Source organism: Schistosoma haematobium, chromosome ZW (genome assembly GCF_000699445.3).
Source record: "Schistosoma haematobium chromosome ZW, whole genome shotgun sequence".
In the NCBI taxonomy this organism is placed as follows: Eukaryota; Metazoa; Platyhelminthes; class Trematoda; order Strigeidida; family Schistosomatidae; genus Schistosoma; species Schistosoma haematobium.
The window spans coordinates 39,867,210-39,888,539 of record NC_067195.1 but is presented as its reverse complement, the minus strand read 5'-3'; the positions used below and the strand labels follow the sequence as shown (position 1 = coordinate 39,888,539).

The window sequence follows — 21,330 nt, the reverse complement described above, 5'->3', positions numbered from 1 at the left end:
CTAAACCTAGAAAATATTGAACTTCACTGGTCAGAGATTCCCGCAAAATGTCAGCAACGTATTTTCTTAAGTTGGTCAATAAAAAAATATGAACGCTTTTGCTATAAAATGTGGAGATTATTTCATTTGAACATTCATATTAAGGGTGTGTTGAGATTTCTACCTAACCACTTTTGACGATTATACTGCGATAAATAAATCCCCAAAATCACTAGCTTTGTAAGTCTTCAAGATTTGGTGCTGACCGCATTAGTTTAACTGGACCCACATAGCTGAAAGCGCTTGCTCACGTGCCCGCACCAGACTACGAGCCAGTATACCGTGCTATGAATCCCCTAGACCAAACGTCCCTCGGCATATCAATAGCCTTCCAAATATATCTTCGAACTCCTTCATTTCTGACCTCTGAATCATCTAGTTGGTATGCTTCAACTATAAAGATGTTATAAGTAAAGACGTAGTCAAACTCCGAATACTTGTGGCATCTTTAAACCAAATGTGACTTTGACAGTTCAAACTGATCAATTGACAAACGCTGTGGGTTTTGAAACTAAAAATCTGACACTGAGTGATTGGGCCGTGCCTTATAAATTCGCCTCACTAAGTGTTCACGAAATTTCACGCCTCATTACAGGACACCGGTACGTATTATGGTGTGGTGTCGGGAATAACTGCGGCTGGAGTCCGGCCGGTGTATCTTGAAGACCATATGGAGCTCCGACTACTTTGAAAAGTCCATGTTTTTACCCTTACAAAGAGTTTCTGGGAGCAGACTTTTACCAGGAATTACCGTCGAGTAATTTCAACTTACTTTTCTATCCTCAGATACCGACTTCAAATTAAACATTGATTTTACGGACTCGGTGACAAAAATTCATAGTCTGAAAATACCACCCAGCGTGCCCGAATAAAAAAACGTTTGGTCATGTAGGCTCATCTGCATTCATTCCGACAAAACATTAGAAGACGCTGGCTTATTACTTGTGTATCTCTTAAGACAAGTCGGTCATCGCTTGATATAGATGATGGCAGTCACTATTTTCTAAAAAATTTCCCTGGTTCTCGAGTTAGTGTGGTTCATGGAGAGCCGTAAATAAGTCCTTGAGTAACTAAATGGTCAACATATCTATCCGCCCTAATTCAGGACATTGTGTCCTTCTAGGTGGATCACAACACAAGTCTTTTAGCTACCCAGGATACCTGGGACCTCCCACTGAAACAACCATTTATTGTATGTTGGTCTCCCAGATTTTTCCAAAATATTCGGTAGAGTAGACCATTGAGTTCAATTAAAGAAACTGGATGCCATGTGTATAAGCGTCTGCTTGATTATGTGAATCTCAGGTTAACTAAGTGACAGATTAAACGGTGTCAGAATTCTCTCTGCATTGTCTGACTTGTCTTCAACGACAGATGAAGGGCTGAAAGCCCAATTTTTGCACTACTTTTTTTGTCATTGTTTATTGGCGGCTCACCAAACGTCTTTAAACTAAAAGTTTACAAAAATATCTAAACAGGTTGGGATCCAGACTTCTCAAGGAGACTTGTAGATCACTAACGTAGATTATCTGTGTCGAATGATTGACGGGCAAGTATCGTCGAAGTCACACCTCGCGGTTAGTGCCTGACGCAGAATGCACTTTCGCCGTATCTAAGTACTATGGCTGCTTGATGACTGTACAACACAAACGACATTGCCACATAAATATATTAGTAAGAGTACGTACAAAGAAATGAAACGGACAATTGCTGCATGAATCAGTCCATGGCGTGCAATTAACTGGTGCGCGTTGGTCGTTCTTGAACTTGACGAGGATCAGTGGATTGTTCAACATTCAGCGACCCGACTGCTGGGTGATTTGGCTACGACCCAGTAACATTTCACTGGCCTTACAGACTTTCACACGCTATATTACTAAATTTTCAGGACTTCCTCACTCACAATACTAATATATGTAGAATCATGATAATAAAAAAATTTAGCTCTCTACCCAACTCTTACTCTCTGGGTGGTTTCCATATTACACTCCTCACCACTCTAAAGAATCTGACCGTCGCATTATATTATACACTTTGTGTTTCTTCACACTGGCATTATTCAACTAATACTGATTTATCACTCCTGTTATTCCTTCCCTGAGTAGTAGGTATCCTCAAATCGAAATTAAAGTTTTTCTTAAATTAAGGCTTGTCAGCCAGATGCTGTTGGAAGTTGTCCTATTACCTTACGAAATATACTTTTCTCTCGACACTTATTCAAAGGACAGCAACTAGAAAGATGCAATAGCCGAAAAACTAATCCTACTCTGTTAGCCTGAAAGCTCTAGATTTACTATCATTGAAATACATGAGGATTGATCGAGATATCACCATGGTACGCTGTATCATTTAAAACTATCCACACAATAATAAATCACTAATTCGTCTCGGTAATAAGCTACACATAAGATGTCATTTTTTCCGAGTACAACACTAACAAGCCCACATAAAAGTTCGTACAACCCTTTTCTTAATTCACACCAGTACACTATGAAACTGTCTGTAGGAATTTACAGTGACTGTGCCTTCCTGTGAACGTCTTGAAACAAGAATTGACGATTACTTTAACTCAGTAGGCATTGGAGGGTATTACTCATTGTCTTACCTTGCCTTCATTAACAAAATTGTCCTCGCCCATTAGTTTCCAGAAGAAAATACTAAGGATTATACCTTCCTATAATCAAGAGTGTTGTTTTTGCCGCCTAAACACTTATCAGGGAACGAACAGTATGGTAATTTAGCCTTGGGAAGTTTGAAGTTTGAAGACCTTCCAAACAATACGCTACATTACCTTGTAGTTGTAAGCAGTCTTCAGTCTTCAGTAATAAGGATAAGAGGCTTATCGACCTATACTTTTCACGTTCATTATCTTTCGTTAAGTTGATGTAAAGCGTCTGATTAATTTTAATCTATTCTTTCTAGCAATGAAGGGTTCTCAAACTTTAATTGAGTTATCCGAGATGAGTCTCATCACACCGTAGCTGGAGACGGATTGTGACAAAATCTCAAGTTGTGAATAAAAATAAAGCTTGTGTTGGATTTTTATAGGCTATTGTCCGCTCATCTTATAGATCAACCAATCTGAGAATACTCTCTTAAACCACACCCTCAAGATATTGTTGGCTGTATGCAAAACTTGACATTTCCAGTATAGGAAAGATAGTAGGCTAAATGGCTTGTGTTATTCCTAGCAAAAGTGGTCTCAGGTGGCCAAGCTCTAAATTGCATCTATATATGAAGCCTTTACCTTATTTTCAGTCAGTCAGTTCCACTGGTTGTTAATTTTGCAAGAGATCCGATATTCATCTGATAAGTAATTGTTCCTGAGCTTGTGAACTTTTTCGGGGTGTCCTCACAAATCTCCATTTCTGGAGGATAAAAATGATGCGTTTGTGTCAAGTGCATACTGATATTATTATGTAGTTCCCAAAGTATTTATGTCACCTCTAGTCCTTTTGTATAACATAGGTAATAGTTTCTGTTTATCTAGTCACTCGTCTTACGTCGACTTTGGGCTTTCAAACCTAAACTTAGTAGCGATGTTTTGAACATTTCCCGACGGTTCCCCATTTTTTGTCCAGGTGCTGATCGGTTGTACGAAGTATTGTAGTTCAGGTCAAACGAACACCACCAAGTCGTCTTAATATCTCCATGGCTAAGAATTGTACGCATTAGTCAAAAGGTTCTAGTACTGTTAGCAGCTATTCCACAGAGATGTCTATTAGTTTTCAAGTCTTGTTTAACAATGACTCCCTGATCACTGTGAGGACTAATTGTAGTTCAACACTTCACTGTGTATGTATCTACACCTAGGTGACCAACTTGAATCATGATGGACTTATTTAACAGTGACCAAGTTCTAGACCATCCAGATAATTTATGTGGGTCTTTCCAAATCTCTGAACTATCTTATTCATTTATCTCCTTATCTTGATTTCATCAATATGTAACAGGACCGATGATGGCAAGAGACTAGGAAGGTCATTTACATTTAGTCCTAAAACTGACATTAGGCACTCCCTTCAAGATTATGACTGTTGTAACCAATGGTTGGAGACTCTTGTTGACACGGCTCCGAATCGATCACAATGGTGTCAGTGTATACTCTTTCTATCTTCCCTTAAACTATCAGATTAAAATTATTTCATATCTTTCTTTCTACGAACTAATTCTTCCTGTATTATATCATTATATGCAATGTTTATTTTATATATTGCTACCATTGAAGTAACTAATTCTATGAATTCGGTGCCAATTTTGTTGTGCTAATGATGTATGTCAACTTGGACCAATGCATACATGTGTCTGGTCCTAAGTTGTAACTAACTTACTGAAAGGCTCTGCAGTGAAGTATAGTAGTTTGAGAAAACTTAGTAAGTCACGGTAAAACAAAGATTAAGAACATTCGAGTTGAGGTACTATATTGAAGTACTGCTTGTACAATAATGTTAATTTTATGGAGAATTTTTGTCATGAACAGTGATAGACATTTCTTACCTGTCATAGCTTCTAATGTGTTGCTATTTTGTTGTAGATGTCGAGTGTTGTATCTTACATTAAAGCTTTATTAATCAACGGGACAACTTAGGTTAAATACAATAGTTATAAAAACGTTAAGAAAGGATTGTTGAAGTAATTCAGTGTGTCAAAAAGCTGTTAGTTTTTACGACATTATTCATTGACTCTCTACTTTAGTTGCTGCCTTGATATTCAGGATTGTCTAGATTGACAGCCTAATCAAGTTACATTGGTTGAAACACTTATTCTTTTGGGTTCTACCGTACAGGCAGATTGGTTAGATAGTGGTAAAAACAAAAGTAGCAAATCTAAAGTCTGCGCGAAAAGTTTTACTGACTTGTAATGACAGTCAGGCGATTCACACGGATAACTAACACATCCGATGATGCTGCCTTCCCAAAACGAAGGAAATCTGACCCTAAAAATACCACAACTCACCTTGCCCCATGGATGTTTAGTTTGGGCAGTAAGGCCCAAAAAAAGTACGGAGCGAGTGCATAGACAGTTGCTCACAAAAATCCTGTGTGGTTAGGGTTAATCAGGTGTCTCTTCGGCTTTCCATTCACACTTCCAATTAGTCAAAACCACTATTGAACCAGTTTCCTTTTCAGGTTTCTCAAAAAATATTTCATAATGTAGACAGACGAGAAGGGAAGACTACCAGCATACCTCTAATACAACTTTAGCTCATCCAACGATACTCTAACACGCTTATTTTCGTTTTAATTGGCATATTTATATACATACTTCTACTATGTACTCTGTCTGCTCTCTTACATCATGTTTTATTGTTTATTTTTTATTTATTTGAACACGTACATATTGGTACAAGAGTGCGCCAAATATATATGCGCCACACAAAACAATGAGAATTTAAAGAGAAGTAAAAAGAAAAAAGGTAAGGAGGGTAAAAAAAGAACAACAAGGAAGAGATTGGTGTAATGTAGTGTAATAATAATAATAGTCGTAATAATAGGGGAACGGAAAGGTACAACCAGAAGAATTCTTTAAGTTAAGGTTAAGATACAACCAACTTTTTTATGAAGGAAGTAAAAGAAGGTCACAGCAGGATAGCCACTGGCTTCTATTGTGAGCCATATCTGATAACGTCTCTAGCCACTGTGTTGCACCATCTCTGGGACCCCAGCCAGGGAGTCGTGAAACACCAACAGGAATCATCTCTTTACAGCTTTCTTTCATACCACGACACCATGTCATCCACTGACCACCTCTCCGCTTTTTCTAACCAGTCCCAGAGTCAGCAAATAATGCACGACGAGGAATTCTCTGGGACGACATACATAAAATACATGTCTAAGCCACCGAAGTCGATGTTTCAAGATGGTGACACCAATTGGATTATCGTCTCTCCGTCTGAATACACGATGCCGAACCTCCGCATTACTAACATGTTGTTGCCACTGGATGTCAGCAATCCTTCGGAGACAACGAAGACCAAACACGGAGTCGTCTAACATCCTCAACTCGGAGAGGCCAGGTTTCACAAGCATAGAGCAGAACTGCTCTCACCGACGCGTTGTAGATCCGACCTTTTACAGCCAGACTAACATCACGAAGGTGCCAAAGATGGCCCAGATTGGCATAAGTCGCTCTGGCTTTCAATATACGTGCATTGGTCTCATCACTCACGCCACCACCAGCACTTATGCAGCTACCTAGATACACGAACTTTTCGACTACTTCTATCTGCTCACCATTCAGGGTGAGTACAGGATTAGAATCCTGCCAGTCTTGTAGAATTATTTTGCACTTCGAAGGTGAAAATCACATACGATACTTACAGACACTGATTGCCAACCAATTAAGTGCGGATTGCATGGTTTGGGCATCACACAGTAAGACAATATCATCCGCATACTCAAGGTCGAAGTCTTTCTCCAGGCAACAGATCCACACCGCCATTAATTACATCCATCAGAGCTGTTTCCAGAGTGTCATCGATGGCAAAGTTGAAGAGGAATGGTGAGATTGAGCAACCCTGGACCAGAACGAAAACCAGCCTGCTCCTCGCGAGTCAATCTTTCTCGATTTTTCAACGACCTACGAAGTATGACAGAAGCCAATAGTTTGGACGTAATCAGAAGTAGACTAATCCCCTGATAGTTGGTACAGAAAAATTTGTGAACCGTTTTAAAGATAGGGACAACTATCGACTCATTCCACGATGTTGGAACACACTCTAATTGCTAGAACTTGTAAACAACGTAGTCAGTTCCTTAACCAGAAATTCACCACCATTTTTAAAAAGTGCCGGAGGTAAGTCATCTGGGTGGGGTGATTTGTAACGTTTCACGAGTTGGAGTTCCTTGCGGACTTCCCCCTCATTTGGTGGATCAGTCGTCACCGACCATGGAGGGCAGGACAGTCTGATCGATGTTGCCGGAGCAGCAGGCCAGTTGAACTGCCTTTCGAAGGACTCTGCCCATCGTCTAAGACGTTAATGGATGTTAGCGATTGGCATCCCGTCATCCTCACAGTTTGTTTCGCTCACACCACACCTCTTGCTTCCAGCGACTCGGTTGAGTTGGAAGGGCTTCCGGTAGTTACCAGATGCAGCTGTCGCTTCCAGGTCATTAGCACGCTCCGACCACCAGGCTTCTCAGTCCTTACGCAAGCTTTGCCCAATTTCATTACGTAACATCCTTCGTTTGTGGTCAAACTCACGGTCACCCGGAGTAGACCGACGGGCTTCGATGAGCTGCAAGACACTAAATTGCAGTAGCTTTATATATTTGGTTGTAAATAGTTTGTTTCCCAATCTTCACTGGGTGATTTACTCAGTGGTTCTTTATTGGTAGGTGTTATAATCATGTTGCAAGTCACTGGGTCCCATTATCATTAAGACTCTAGCCGGGGTGTAGTAATGTGCGTAAATATGCCAGTCAAACTCATATTTATTTTATCCCAATAATTCTTGATATAAACTGACCAATTTTCCTATGCAAATTTCTTCATACCATTAGAATATACTCTCAGATATGCTATATGTATACCTGTAATGTACATTATTTTAGTCTAGGAGTGTGTTTAGGGAAGGTTGCTTAATATAAACACCTTTCTTCACCTTTCCCTTCGATGATATTCTGTAAACCTCTAACGGAATTACTTGATATAGATCTGCTATCTGGAAAAATTTTTCTGATCTTGAGTTTATTGTCTTATTTTGCGATGATACATAACCTATCTTAATCGGACTTAATTAGTATCTCCAATTGCAGCATATATTTATCACTTAAGTTCAAAGCACTTTCCTAAGATCAGCAGAAACTTATACTTGCGCACACTCTTTGTAATAAGCCGTCGGAAATAGTCGTGATGTTCGTGTATTTCGTTAGTTATGTGAGTGGTAGTGGTGGGGATGTCCCCGGTTTGGACCCCCACCTATTTCAGTTTGGGAAATCGGATAGTATCATTACTCCCTCACAATGAGAGTGCGGCTCACATTCAAATGCTTGGCAGATGAATTAATTTAATAGATAAAATAACTTTACATTTAAGAAAGGCCGGAACGGTATATCTCAATATGGACCACCTGTGTTGCCCTCGTGATTTTAACTTGGCTTTAAAGGGTCGGGCTTGTGCAGCGTCAGTGGGAGCGATCCTATACAATGTTTTTTGAAATTTGGTGTCCGAACCAATGTTCAGCAACTCTTTTTTCTTTTATGGTCATCCACAGGATTACCGACAAAACCAAAACAATTTCGACAGTTCCGAGGTTCGAGAATTTGTGTTCGGGTTATGTTAACTTAATTAGTGTCACAATTCAAAAACACTGGCTTCGGTGGCTTGGACGTGCTTTACGAATTTCATTCCAGCGTCGTTCATATACGCATTCTTTTCTGACACCGAAACAGTGAAAAATTGGAGATGGGATTAGTCTATAAGATAATAATGTGAAATGAGAAAGTTGTATATGACTGATCTGGCGATCCAATACAGCTTCGGTCGGGGTCTGAGAAGTCGTGTAACTTGTTAATTTACGATGTTACCAGACACGACATGGTAAAAGCCAGTAGCAATCCTACTTTAGTTTTCTTTTTGATTCATCATAAAAGCGAGAGGGGTTCTACTTACCGAAAAAAGCGTTTATTGTTTGTATTTTTAACTGGATCGTATCTCCTATTATATACTACTACTAACCACATCATTATTTTTTGGTTGTACTCTTCCTCCTATTTTTTCTCAATATTATTTCGGCACACACTTTGGTCCCCAGTTGTACCACAATGTCTGTGTATTAAATAAAGAAATAAAAACTATTGCCACCATAGCACTCCGATGCATAATACACCAAAGCATGCACTATTAAACAAATCTTGTTTATTATTTGGATCTTAGTGTTGTCCTACATTCTATTCAGGATCTGATGCCAAATTATGAGGCGATAAAAAGACAAATTAACGAGTTTAAATGCAGTTGTCATTAGTGTTTTATGATATGAAATTAATCTTTTAGAAGATGTTCCTTTTTCGTTTTAGCTCTGAAGATGAATCCAAGCCTTATAAAAGAGAGGGAAGCGTTTTTGAAGAGAGCCATGACAATTCCTGTTGTTGAGAAACCAAAGTCTAATTTTTCTGGTACTTCAGAGGAAAAAGGTGCTATGACTTCTGTACACCGCCGTGGACCTCCTTCAGTTTCTACTGTTTCGGAATTGCGATCTCTCGAATTAAAACCTCAATTGCAAGGGAAGTTTGCTGTTTTATCTCGAATAGTAAAGTACATGAAGGTTTGCCACGTACCGTATGCTATAATTTCTCATAGCAACGCCATTTAGAAGGCGATACTCATCCATTATCTGTAGAAGAAATTTTGGAAGAAGCTGTACTTCATGACACACCACCTGCTACCGTAAAATGGCTGGAGGAAGAAGTAATTTAACTTTAATTGCAATATTTTTATATTAGGCTCTACCGAATAATCCCAAAATTCGTGTTACTACGGATGCAAAGTTCGTATTTAAACCGAGATATGATATTCGTACCCGTAAGGATCTTTACCAACTTCTCCGTCGTCAGGAGTTGAAGGGTTTGGGGGGAATTTATCTAGATGATTTGACTGAATCTGTTCCTGATGTTGAAAAAATTCTCAATGTAAGCAAATCACTTTTGATCCAAAATGTATTTCAGTAGATAGTATGCATCTGAATTATGTCGTTGTCGTTGCATACTCTGTTGTATACTTTCTGAAAATTTCGTATCTGTTCTATCTATTTCTGTATTTATATAAACACAAGTTGGTAAGATCCAAGTCAACTCTCAGCCCTATACATAAAATTTGGTTTTTATTTTTTAATCTATCCCACCTGTTGCGCTGACAAGAAGTTAACCTACTTATTCAGTATTCCCGATGCTCAGCACACCTGTGTATTCCCTTATGTTCTGTGGTTGTAACATTTGTTCGTAATTGAAGGCATGAAGTTATTAGGTTATTGTTCTACCTACCTTCAGGTAACTATTTGTCCCCAATAAAAACCTCAGGTAGAGAACGGAAATTTAAGTGAAATTAATTGAATCTGTTTTACTATATATGATAGTTTGGATTTGCTTTTCAATTTGTGTAAATTGATTTTGCAGATGAGTTTATTTTCACACTCACTATCTGTAGATCGTCAGACACCTATATGGACAGGAAATTTAGAATTATAAAGACAACTGAGTAGATATGTCCATTCTAATTCACAAATACATTATCGCAGATTAGAATATTAGCACCGTTAAAGCTCGAATTTCGCTGCTTCGTTACTGGTAGCGTGATTTAATCATGAACTTAATCTGACCACTTTGTGTTCCCAGTCTGCACACCTACATTTCCATCTCACTCATGAAAATTCCTTTTTCATTGAGCTCTTCCAGAGTTTTACCTGTAAGATCATTGTGACTGTGGTCACTGATTTATAGTTAGGTGATGTCAGTAATAATTTGTTGAGTGTTAGTAAACAAAAGTTATCCGTTAATAAGTAAATTTAGAAGACTATCTTAAAGCTTGCTTCCTCTTAATGTTAAAGTTCTCGTTTATTGTTATAAATTATTTTGTACGTCTAAGATAGTTCTTTCATCTCATAAATTTCATAATGCTGAATGTCTCAAGTCTATTTAGCTCACTGTTAAAAACCATTGTCACAACTCTGCCACCTTCAACTGGGTATATTAATATGAGGTTGTCAAATTTAGTCTAATTATATCTGGAGCTAGTAATGAACTGATCTCTATCTAGTACCTGAGGGCTAATAATAGTATCTTGTTAATTAAACTTAGGTAATTGGATTGAAACGAGAAACTCTAACCTCAGTCTTGAAAACTAAGCGACTAAAGTGCTGTTTCACCATATGATCCATTAAAAGGTGATGGTAATGTTTGATGAAATTAAAAAAAACTGACGAGATGGACTATTAGATAATCCATTAAGCTTTACTATTTAGTAAATTCATGTTTACTCTTTCAGTATTTCTAATGTTCATCTTCGTCAAAAAAGACTATACTCACATTGAGATTTTTTGGTGTACTTAGAATCCTCAATAGATTAGTGTTGAAAATGTGTTAGTAATATAGTGTTATGTCATATAATAAGCGACTATACTTTGTCAGTCCAACCGTTCGACCTAATATAAGGGATATGGGATTAAATTATTCTATTTCTATTCTCTATTCTGAATTATTCCATACAATTTCAGATATAGTTAACACATTCATTTTTCAATCAATCCATAGTTAAATATTTCTTCATCTAACTTCTGTATCTTATGATTTCTTTTTCAATAGTTTTTGTATTTTGGGCATATATTTCTTTGCTTTTTTTACTTGATCAGAGTTTTGGTGACCATGTGATTCGCATTGTCACACCACACGATAAGAAAACCATTTTGTTTTACAACGACAAATCTTTCGATTTGAATGTAGATGAAGGTAGGTGTAAATGAACAGTGTATGTATTACTATAACTTCCGTTTTCATCTGTATCTAGCCTCTAATCTCTTGATTCACTTATCGTTATTTCCGGTGCATAACTCATATAAAAATTAAAATAGTGTTTTCTGTACATATTCCAGTTTTTAGAAGTGTTATTTTATAGTTTTCTAAGGATTTAATAGAACTTCTTTACGACTGTGCAGTGTGTGCTAACTATTAACCTGATGAATTGCTACAATTGATTCAAGTTGCAAAGCAACCAGTTAAAACAACGGATGAAATGGATGTTCAGTAAAAGGATCCAGAATAGAAAAAAAATATATAATATAGAAGTTTAATTCAATGATATCTATTCTAAGCATTTTCTGTCAATGATATCGTCCAACCAACTCTTGATATTTTTTAATTAACATTAAGGGAAATTTTAGCCAATTTCTATCACATGGAAACCAAAAGTCCTACATCAAGTTTAGCTTACTTTGTGGTAATATAGTGATAATCGAATAATTGTAGCCTCATTTCCCGGTCTTTTCGCAATTCTATAGTTAGAGATAGTGGACTACTAATTTGTACCTTATTAGAGTAGTACTGTTAATGAATATTTCACTGATATATATCACTGAATTAAACTTTTACTTTAAACCTGCTTACATTTCTTATATTCTGGATCCCTTGACTTTACATCCGTTCTGTTTTAATTGGTTGTTTTGCAACCTGAATCAGTTGTAGTAATTCATCGAATTCTACGCAGACACATTTCTGGGATAATTTTTGATTATCAAGTTTGCACTGATATAGGCCTATTCATATTCATTTGTGCATCAAGTCTTTGTTTTGAGTCTTAAGTTGGGTTGAAGAAGTGGTTGTAAGCAACTGAGAGTGCTAATTGAATGCACAATTAATCTTCATATGTTTTTCTGTAAATTTATGATGAAACAAGAATATTGGTCCTCTTATCTGTCGTAGATTAGTTAGGGGGCAAAGTACTAGAAAATTGACCAGTTAGTGATCAAGTTGAATCAATACAAATCATGATAAAAATTCTGTTTGTTAGTAGGATAAAACCAGGAAGAAATAATCACTTAATGCTACAAATAATGAACTATAAACTTTAGAAAACAACAAAAGAGAATAGTTTAAATATCATGGGCGTATCATAGAGACATTGATTGAAAGAATTTTAAATACCTTTTCAGAGAAATTACTTTCATGAGTAATTTTCATGGATTTTACCTGTATAAATAACACTTAGTCAATGATACAATGTTACATAAAGGAATAGTTTAGCAATTAATAAAGAGACAAAGGATTAAATTGTACATGAAGTAAGGATGCAAACAAAACAATCATTTTATAGAAATACAATACCTCACTTATTAAGTTTATTTTGTTTCACTCAAAGACGTATAAAATTTGATATTCATTGCTATTGTTGTACGTCATCAAAGTCACTCAGAATAAATTGAAGTCTTATCTCTAAACTAAAACCTGTATTATTCAGTCTGTTTATTATAGTGCTAATATTTATCACCTTTTGTTATTAATGCGCTCAAAGTGAGAATGATCAGCAGTTTGTGTTGTTCCACAGAAAACCGACAGTTCATTTAATTCAAGCATAAATTGATTATGATACATAGCACTGAAAGGGTAGAGAAAGTGACTTCTGCATTTTGATATGCGGTTAGTTAGGTTCATTGGTAAATCGTAGTGTATCGGTTACAGTAAATGTGTCTGATTATTCTACTGAGTGAAATTAATTGAAATTTCCTAAAAATGCCCAATGTTTTTAAACGTTCCAAAGATGGTTGACTCATTAATTAGGGTTCTTTGATAGACATGTTTAAACGTCCAAAATTTAACACAAAATTAGTTGTTAACGAAGTGTTCAAAAAAGCAGTAGGTTTATTTTTTTCCTCTGAAAGGTAAATAAATAACACAAATGTATTAGAAACTCTGCAAAATGACGACTAATTAGGCTACTTTACTAGTGTTATATTCTGACGAGAATTATGAATGGTAAATTTTGAGGACTATTTGTGGACCAGTACGATAAATATATTTTTTTTGTATAATTATAAAGTGGCTAAAGTAAGCATATTCATGTTCCTCTTAATCAAAGCTTTATTTTGACCCATAGACTATTATTATATGATTTACCGTTTTTGAGTTATGCCCAGTCTATTAATTACAGTATTCCACATTCACAGCCACTTTTGGCTAGTATTGTAAGATGTTTTCTTTTTTGTGATGCGATGTAGTCTCTTTGGTTTGGATAAAAACCCAGTATGTTTGAAATACATGATTCATATCATGGAGGCTGAGATTGGTGTTCTGGACTTAACAGGCAGGGCTAGGAACGAAGAAGGACCGGTAAAGACTCTAGACTGCTCGTACGGGTTTTATGCGTCATTGGTCCAGTCGATAATTCACTGTTCTCCAATTGGTGGCATCATTACATCATACGTTGATAAGGGCACAGGATCACAAGTCACAATAACTAACTAGAAGTTCGTCTTATGTTTTATGTAGGGCTAGGAATATGGTAATATGTACGGATGGCGAATCGATTAATGAAGTAGTAAACCTTCATCAACTGAGGTGGTTGGAAAATGTGTTACGTATGACCAACCACTCCTTACCTCAACGCGCAATGTTTTGTAGTTTAGGAGTAGGCTGAAAGAAAACGAGGGGCGGCCAGACCGAAACATGGTATCAGTTCACTAACAGTTGCATTTAGCCATTTTAATGTGTAGACTACCTGACCGCGGTTCGTGTAATTACCGTAGCTAATGGTTAGAGATACAAAATGAAATGGCTCAAAATCGTTTGCAATGGCACAGGCGAATCCATTCTTTGTCTGCCCTCAAATTCTGCGATTCTAAGTTCCTAATAACCTTTTTTATTTCACTAATTTATATTTTCTCGAGTTGTATCTTTGATACCCAATGTTTTCTATTACCACTGATACTGTTACTACCTCTACGTTTCTGGAATTTGACCTGACAACTTCGTCTCTGTGCTAATGGGGTATGGAAACTTGAACCGATGTATATACGTACCAGGTTCTACGCTGCTATTGATTGACTGTCATCTCAAATAGACTATCAGTTTCTTGTGGATTTCGTGTCACTTACAAATATCAGTTCTTGTGATTCTGAATTCCGAAATATATGATAGTAGGAAAAAATAAATTAGCCATCATTTACTATATAACTTGCAAATTCTTTCTCACTTCTTCAAATATTTCATCATCTTCAACTTTTACCCTCATCATTTTCTCATGACTACTGGTGCCGTATTAAACTAATCCTTTTCTAATTGTTTGCTAACGTTTAGTTCGCATCAATTTTCCGTATCGTTTTCGTTTTTTTCGAGTAGATTTTTAATATTTCATACTCCTTTTGCATCAACAAGTAATATCAGTCCAATTTCTGATTCAGTTTGCCGCTTTAAAATAACTGGATAGATTTCAAAGTTATTGATAAGCATAGTTAATGTTTGCAAAAAAGAAATGAAAACTATTATTCTTTTCTGTCAAAAATCTAGTTTGTAACTTGTACTTAGTTTTAGAAATTAATTCAAATTACAATAAGTAGATGTTTGAAAATTGTGTTTCAGGTCATACATGCGCATTACTGATTAAGTTGGGATTTTAAAATACACTTTTGTTTCGTATACTTTATAATTAATTTCTGTAAATTATTGATTATCAATATTATTACGATTTCTTTTGTATACCTGTAGAATTTAAGCAACAATGGCGATCGGTGAGTGTGGAGGGTGTTCATGAAACAAAAATTGAGGAGTATTTAAAGCGTAATGGAATCTCCTCAATGTCTGGTGATCGTAAAAATTTCGTAAGTTTATATCGTTTTTTTTCACTATTCTACCTACACGTATATACTGGAAACAAAGTAATTTCCCAATTCATATATTACTATGGATCATTAATACATTGTTGATTGCTTTTCATAATACCACACTGTTATGCCGACTATGATTCTTATGACTAATCTTAGTAAGTACTTTGCCGTTGAAGTTCCTCCTATACCATATTGATTAATTCATATCCAAGAGCAATACAGATTTTTACCTTGCATCATTCTTGTTGTTATACTGTAGTGCACCCACCAAAACTACCCTGGGTGATTTATTCGCGTAGGATAATTTTGTTTTTAGACTTTGTCTCCCTTCTATATCCACAACAGTTAGCTACAATGGAAACAATATAATCTGTCATCTCACTACATCAAAACACGAAAATGATCAGGTTTTGATACTGCATCGTTATTATTTATTTATCTGTTTATTTATTTATTTGTTTATTTATTCATTTGAACACATACATATTGGTTCAAGAGGGGCACCAGATATATATGCGTCACACAAAACAATGAGAATGGGAAGAGAAAAAGAAGGTAAGGTGCATATAAGAAAAAAACAATAACGACCACAGATTAGTGTGTGGTAGTTTAATAATAATAATAAGATGAATAATGATGGGGAAACGTAAAGGTACAACCAGAAGAATTCTTTCAGTTAAGGAAGACACAACCACTTTTTATGAAGGAAGTAAAAGAAGGTCACAGCAGGATAGCCACTGGCTTCTATTGTGAGCCATATCTGATAACGTCTCTAGCCACTGTGTTGCACCATCTCTGGGACCCCAGCCAGGGAGTCGTGAAACACCAACAGGAATCATCTCTTTACAGCTTTCTTTCATACCACGACACCATGTCATCCACTGACCACCTCTCCGCTTTTTCTAACCAGTCCCAGAGTCAGCAAATAATGCACGACGAGGAATTCTCTGGGACGACATACATAAAATACATGTCTAAGCCACCGAAGTCGATGTTTCAAGATGGTGACACCAATTGGATTATCGTCTCTCCGTCTGAATACACGATGCCGAACCTCCGCATTACTAACATGTTGTTGCCACTGGATGTCAGCAATCCTTCGGAGACAACGAAGACCAAACACGGAGTCGTCTAACATCCTCAACTCGGAGAGGCCAGGTTTCACAAGCATAGAGCAGAACTGCTCTCACCGACGCGTTGTAGATCCGACCTTTTACAGCCAGACTAACATCACGAAGGTGCCAAAGATGGCCCAGATTGGCATAAGTCGCTCTGGCTTTCAATATACGTGCATTGGTCTCATCACTCACGCCACCACCAGCACTTATGCAGCTACCTAGATACACGAACTTTTCGACTACTTCTATCTGCTCACCATTCAGGGTGAGTACAGGATTAGAATCCTGCCAGTCTTGTAGAATTATTTTGCACTTCGAAGGTGAAAATCACATACGATACTTACAGACACTGATTGCCAACCAATTAAGTGCGGATTGCATGGTTTGGGCATCACACAGTAAGACAATATCATCCGCATACTCAAGGTCGAAGTCTTTCTCCAGGCATTCCACAATGTTGGAACACACTGTAATTACTAGAACTTGTAAACAACGTAGTCAGTTCCTTAACCAGAAATTCACCACCGTTTTTAAAAAGTGCCGGAGGTAAGTCATCTGGGTGGGGTGATTTGTAGCGCTTCAATAATTGGAGTTCCTTGCGGACTTCCCCCTCATTTAGTGGATTAGTCGTCACAGGCTACGGAGGGCAGGATAGTCTGATCGATGTTGTCGGAGCAGCGGACCAGTTGAACTGCCCTTCGAAGAACTCTGCCCATCGTCCAAGACGTCAATGGATGTTAGTGATTGGCATCCCGTCATCCTCACAATTTGTTTCGCTCATACCAGACTTCTTGCTTCGAGTGACTCGAACGAGTTGAAATACCTTTCGACAGTCAATATATGCAGCTGTTGCTTCCAACTTGTTGGCAGTTTCCAAGCGCCAGGCTTTTCGGTCCTTACGCAAGCTTTGCTCGATTTCATTACTATCAGCCTTCGTTTGTGGTCAAACTCACGGTCACTCGGAGTAGACCGACGGGCTTCGATGAGTTGTAAGGAGCTTGAAGAAACCCAGTGCTTATAAGCAGGACGTTTCGCGAAGCTTCACACGGGTTTACTCGCCAATTTGATGGCGACATGTAATTGCAACGAAAGCTTATCTACACTTTTCGGTGGAATGATTGTTCGTAATGGACGACCATTCATTATTATACTTATAATTCAATCTTGTGAGTTTACTATTTTTAATTGATGTTTGGGGTGGGTCACTGTTACTAATTCGATCGTATTTCTGTATCCTTCTCCCACTTTCTTGTATGCAAGAATTTGATCTTTATATGTCGATGAAAAATTTGAATACCTCAGAAAAATAAACTAGAACTATTATATGAATCTAATTAACCATATATTTGATTATATTTTCTTTATTACTGGCCCAGTTCATGAGAAATAATCTATATAGAAGTTTCTTTCTAACCTTCTGTATTTTGATGAACAAAATTTCGGTCGGTTGGTCATAATGATATTTCTTAAGACTTTATGATATCCAAATTCCTAGGTTTAAACGGTTATCATTGGTACTTGCTACATATTAATAATTAATTATAGTAAATCATCTGAGATAAGAGTAACCAGTTTCAATAAACGTGTAATTCTAATTTCCTTATTTTAAATTCCACAATATTGATGTTTGAACAGAATCTGCTTTTGTTGTGTATTTTAAAGTTACCTGTACAAAGAAAGAAACCAGGACAAAAACGTACCATGAATCGTCCAGTTCATATTAAAGACAATGAACATGTGAACGGAATTTTAGAAGACTTTTCCGAGAAATTAGCCAAAACTTCTTGATCAGTTTTGATTTTCATAAGTAACATCCAAATGTACAGTGACTTGATATGTATAATAATGTTTACTTATCCTTGATGGTCTGTATATTTTGTTCATATGATTGCATCCTGGCAAAACCCAGTATTTGTTGGATTTTTTTTTATATGTTTAAGGATAGGGGTTTTTTTAAATAAAGAAATCGACAAAATATTTTCTGTACAAATATATAAAGTTTGTAATTTTCTAAAACTTTTACCTTGAGTTTTTGTTTGAGTAGAGATGCAATTTTCTAAATTTACTGGAAAGCTGCGAAAATCCCTAACATTGAGGTTTTTGCTATTTTATTTTATGAACCAACTTGTTATCCTCTGCTATCTTGTTGACAATCATCGAAATGGGAAAATGTATATGTTAGAAACAATATTCAAACATATAACCAGTCTCTTCCTACTGTGCAGCAAGCGTCAATCAGAAAATGTGGGAATCAAGATAGTATTGTATTGTATTAGTTGAAGATGTTACACTACAGAGTTGGGTACTGCTCAAGAATCAAAAATGCCGTAAGGAATTATAAAGAATGACGTGGTAATAAAGTATTGCTATCAATAAATCATTTTTACCATTGTGACAATCTGTTAGCCATGATACTTAACTTTCCTGATCACCTTTTTTATCCATTGTTTAATTTCATTACGAGAACGCAACTCTCTACGCATCATATACCTACCGTTATTATAGTTTTGACAATTGTTGCTGACCAAAATCCGTACTCAATTTCTTTCCATTTGACATATTGGTATGTCGATTGTCACTAGATCTTCAGTAAATAATACGCATTTCAGAAGATTTGATACAAACTTAGAATTTTTGATGATTTGTGTTCGCTTAATGGCAATTAATAAACGTAGTACAACATAATAGATTATGATAATTTTAATTCATTAATAAAGCCTATTGGATGATAACTTGCCTAAGGGGATTCACAAAAAATATGAAACATTTATGTTTCACTGTGATCTGCAAATATAAATTAACTTGAAGATATCCTCTACTATGATTCTCAAGTCTAAAGTTTATATTATTGTGCTTAGATTAGCGGTTCTTCAAAACTTGGTCATCCCTGTCACATTCAATCACCAACAACTTTTAGAGTTACAAAACCTTATTTGTTTCACGATAGACACTGTTCGAAACTTCTATCTCTTGGGTGTCAAAACTTCTGTTTCTTAATCAATCGCGAAACAAACAATGTAGAGGAATAAGTTTTAGCATCGTTTTTTTCTCATTACACTATGATTCATTTTCAAGAGTATTATCTAGCCAATGTACAAAGAACATCCCATTTGATATCCTTTTAATTCCTCTAGAAAAATTTTCCAACACGTAGTGAGGGTTTGGAACCAGCTTCTTGGTTGCTTCGCTTTTGTAGTTTTAAGAGATTATGAATGTCACTATATAGTAGGCTTTGAGCATATCACCTATTGATGCGTACAGAATTTTAATCTGCTTATCAAAGGCCTCGTATATTATGCAGCAGTTCAATTTGTCTTAATGTAAGCGTGTTAAACATTTGGTAGAACTATTGAGTGAACAAGACAGGTTAAATGAAATCTACCAGGTAGGTACGGTTATTTGAATAATGAAGCTGTAATGTGTATACACAGACAGTAAAGAAAATTAAGTTTTTCTGTTACTGTAAATTTACTTACATTTCACGTTGGTTTACAGGTAGTTTAATCGAAGTTTAAATACTGACACTGTAACTATAGATACTTTTTTCTGCAGAAATGAATTAGATAAGATATACAGTCATTTATTTATTTATTCACTAGATAATCCATGTCTGATACAGCTCCTCTGAAAGATGTACAGGAGTTTTTTTTACGTAAACGAACATACTATTTCTTATAAGCACAAATAAGGTCGAAATTTATGTCAAAAGTTCTTTTAAAATGAAGATTCATATAAAACATCAATAATGGTACTAACGCAGCACCACCGAAATCAGTGCCTTCTAGCCAATATCTTCACTCCAATATTCAAGGAGACCACTATGTAGATGAAAGTTTCACTGACGTTTGCGTTGCCTTTTGATAGATTCTCTTTTTAAATTGATGTGACAAGTGGTAGTTTAATCAATTGAAGTGAGAATAACATAATAAATTGATTTTTTGTCGTCTTGTGACGTATTAAGATACTTAATTGTAAGTATGCGCTCACATAGTAAGTCATTGAATTAATATTGTTAAATACAATCTAATTCAATTAATCCGACTTGACTGTAAATTAATCATTAAAAAGTGGTGCATTCATAAGTCTTTTTTATTTAGTTTGGGAGTTCGATAAATTCTCATCACTGATTTTTAGGTTTCGAACTCCTCACCTTTTCTTTTGTGTCCAAGTCGCCGTATAGATTACGCTGGGGTATTTGAAGCAGTTTTGGAATCAGATCGAGCGTTCAATTAGCAGACATTATAAATCATGTGTAGAATGTACGTAGGCACACTGAGGAGACCCTACAATATTTTAGAGATCTGACAAGTAATTTCTTCAATAAACCGTACTATATACATTAATTTTTGTTTATTGAAAACCGGTCTATTTCGTATTGTAACCTGATTGGTGATTGTCTGGTTTCTTATTGTGGCTGCATTAATCCAATGTCTTATAGCTTACTCAAAATATAATGTTAGAATTTACAAGTATGCGTTACCAAGGTTCGACTTGATGATTTCAAATAAATTGGTCATTAGCTAGAATAACCTTAGTACCAGTCACTACAGACTTACTCCCTACAGAGCACCAGCTTCCAAACTGGTAACTAGTTTGGTCTGTTTGATAAGCGGATAAATTTGCGAAATGTCTGCAACACGTGACGTAAGACTTCTTTAGTTACACTTCCCAAGCAAGTGGCTATATTAATCCAACAAATTCTTATCTAGTTAACAAAACAATGAACATCTCTCATACCTTTTGAGTGAAGAATAACCCCTCACTTCTCTTTTGAAAACAAAATAATGTCGACGTCTACCGAAGCTCCAATAAGATACCAATATTTGATTTGATTATGCACAATCAATAGGGTGTGGATTCTAACGT

The 21,330-nt window shown here is 36.3% G+C and overlaps 1 protein-coding gene across 1 annotated transcript; it reads left to right on the top strand.

Annotated features, from left to right (window-relative positions):
* The first annotated feature begins 2,780 nt into the window (after nt 1-2,780).
* GTF2E2 (Transcription initiation factor IIE subunit beta) lies at nt 2,781-20,010 on the top strand. The gene is made up of 6 exons (XM_051211354.1): nt 2,781-9,304; nt 9,340-9,447; nt 9,483-9,668; nt 11,384-11,480; nt 15,228-15,340; nt 18,127-20,010. Exons 1-6 carry the CDS (start codon nt 9,065-9,067, stop codon nt 18,250-18,252), a joined length of 870 nt encoding a protein of 289 aa, XP_051071401.1. The 5' UTR covers nt 2,781-9,064; the 3' UTR covers nt 18,253-20,010.
* Nucleotides 20,011-21,330: the final 1,320 nt, after the last annotated feature.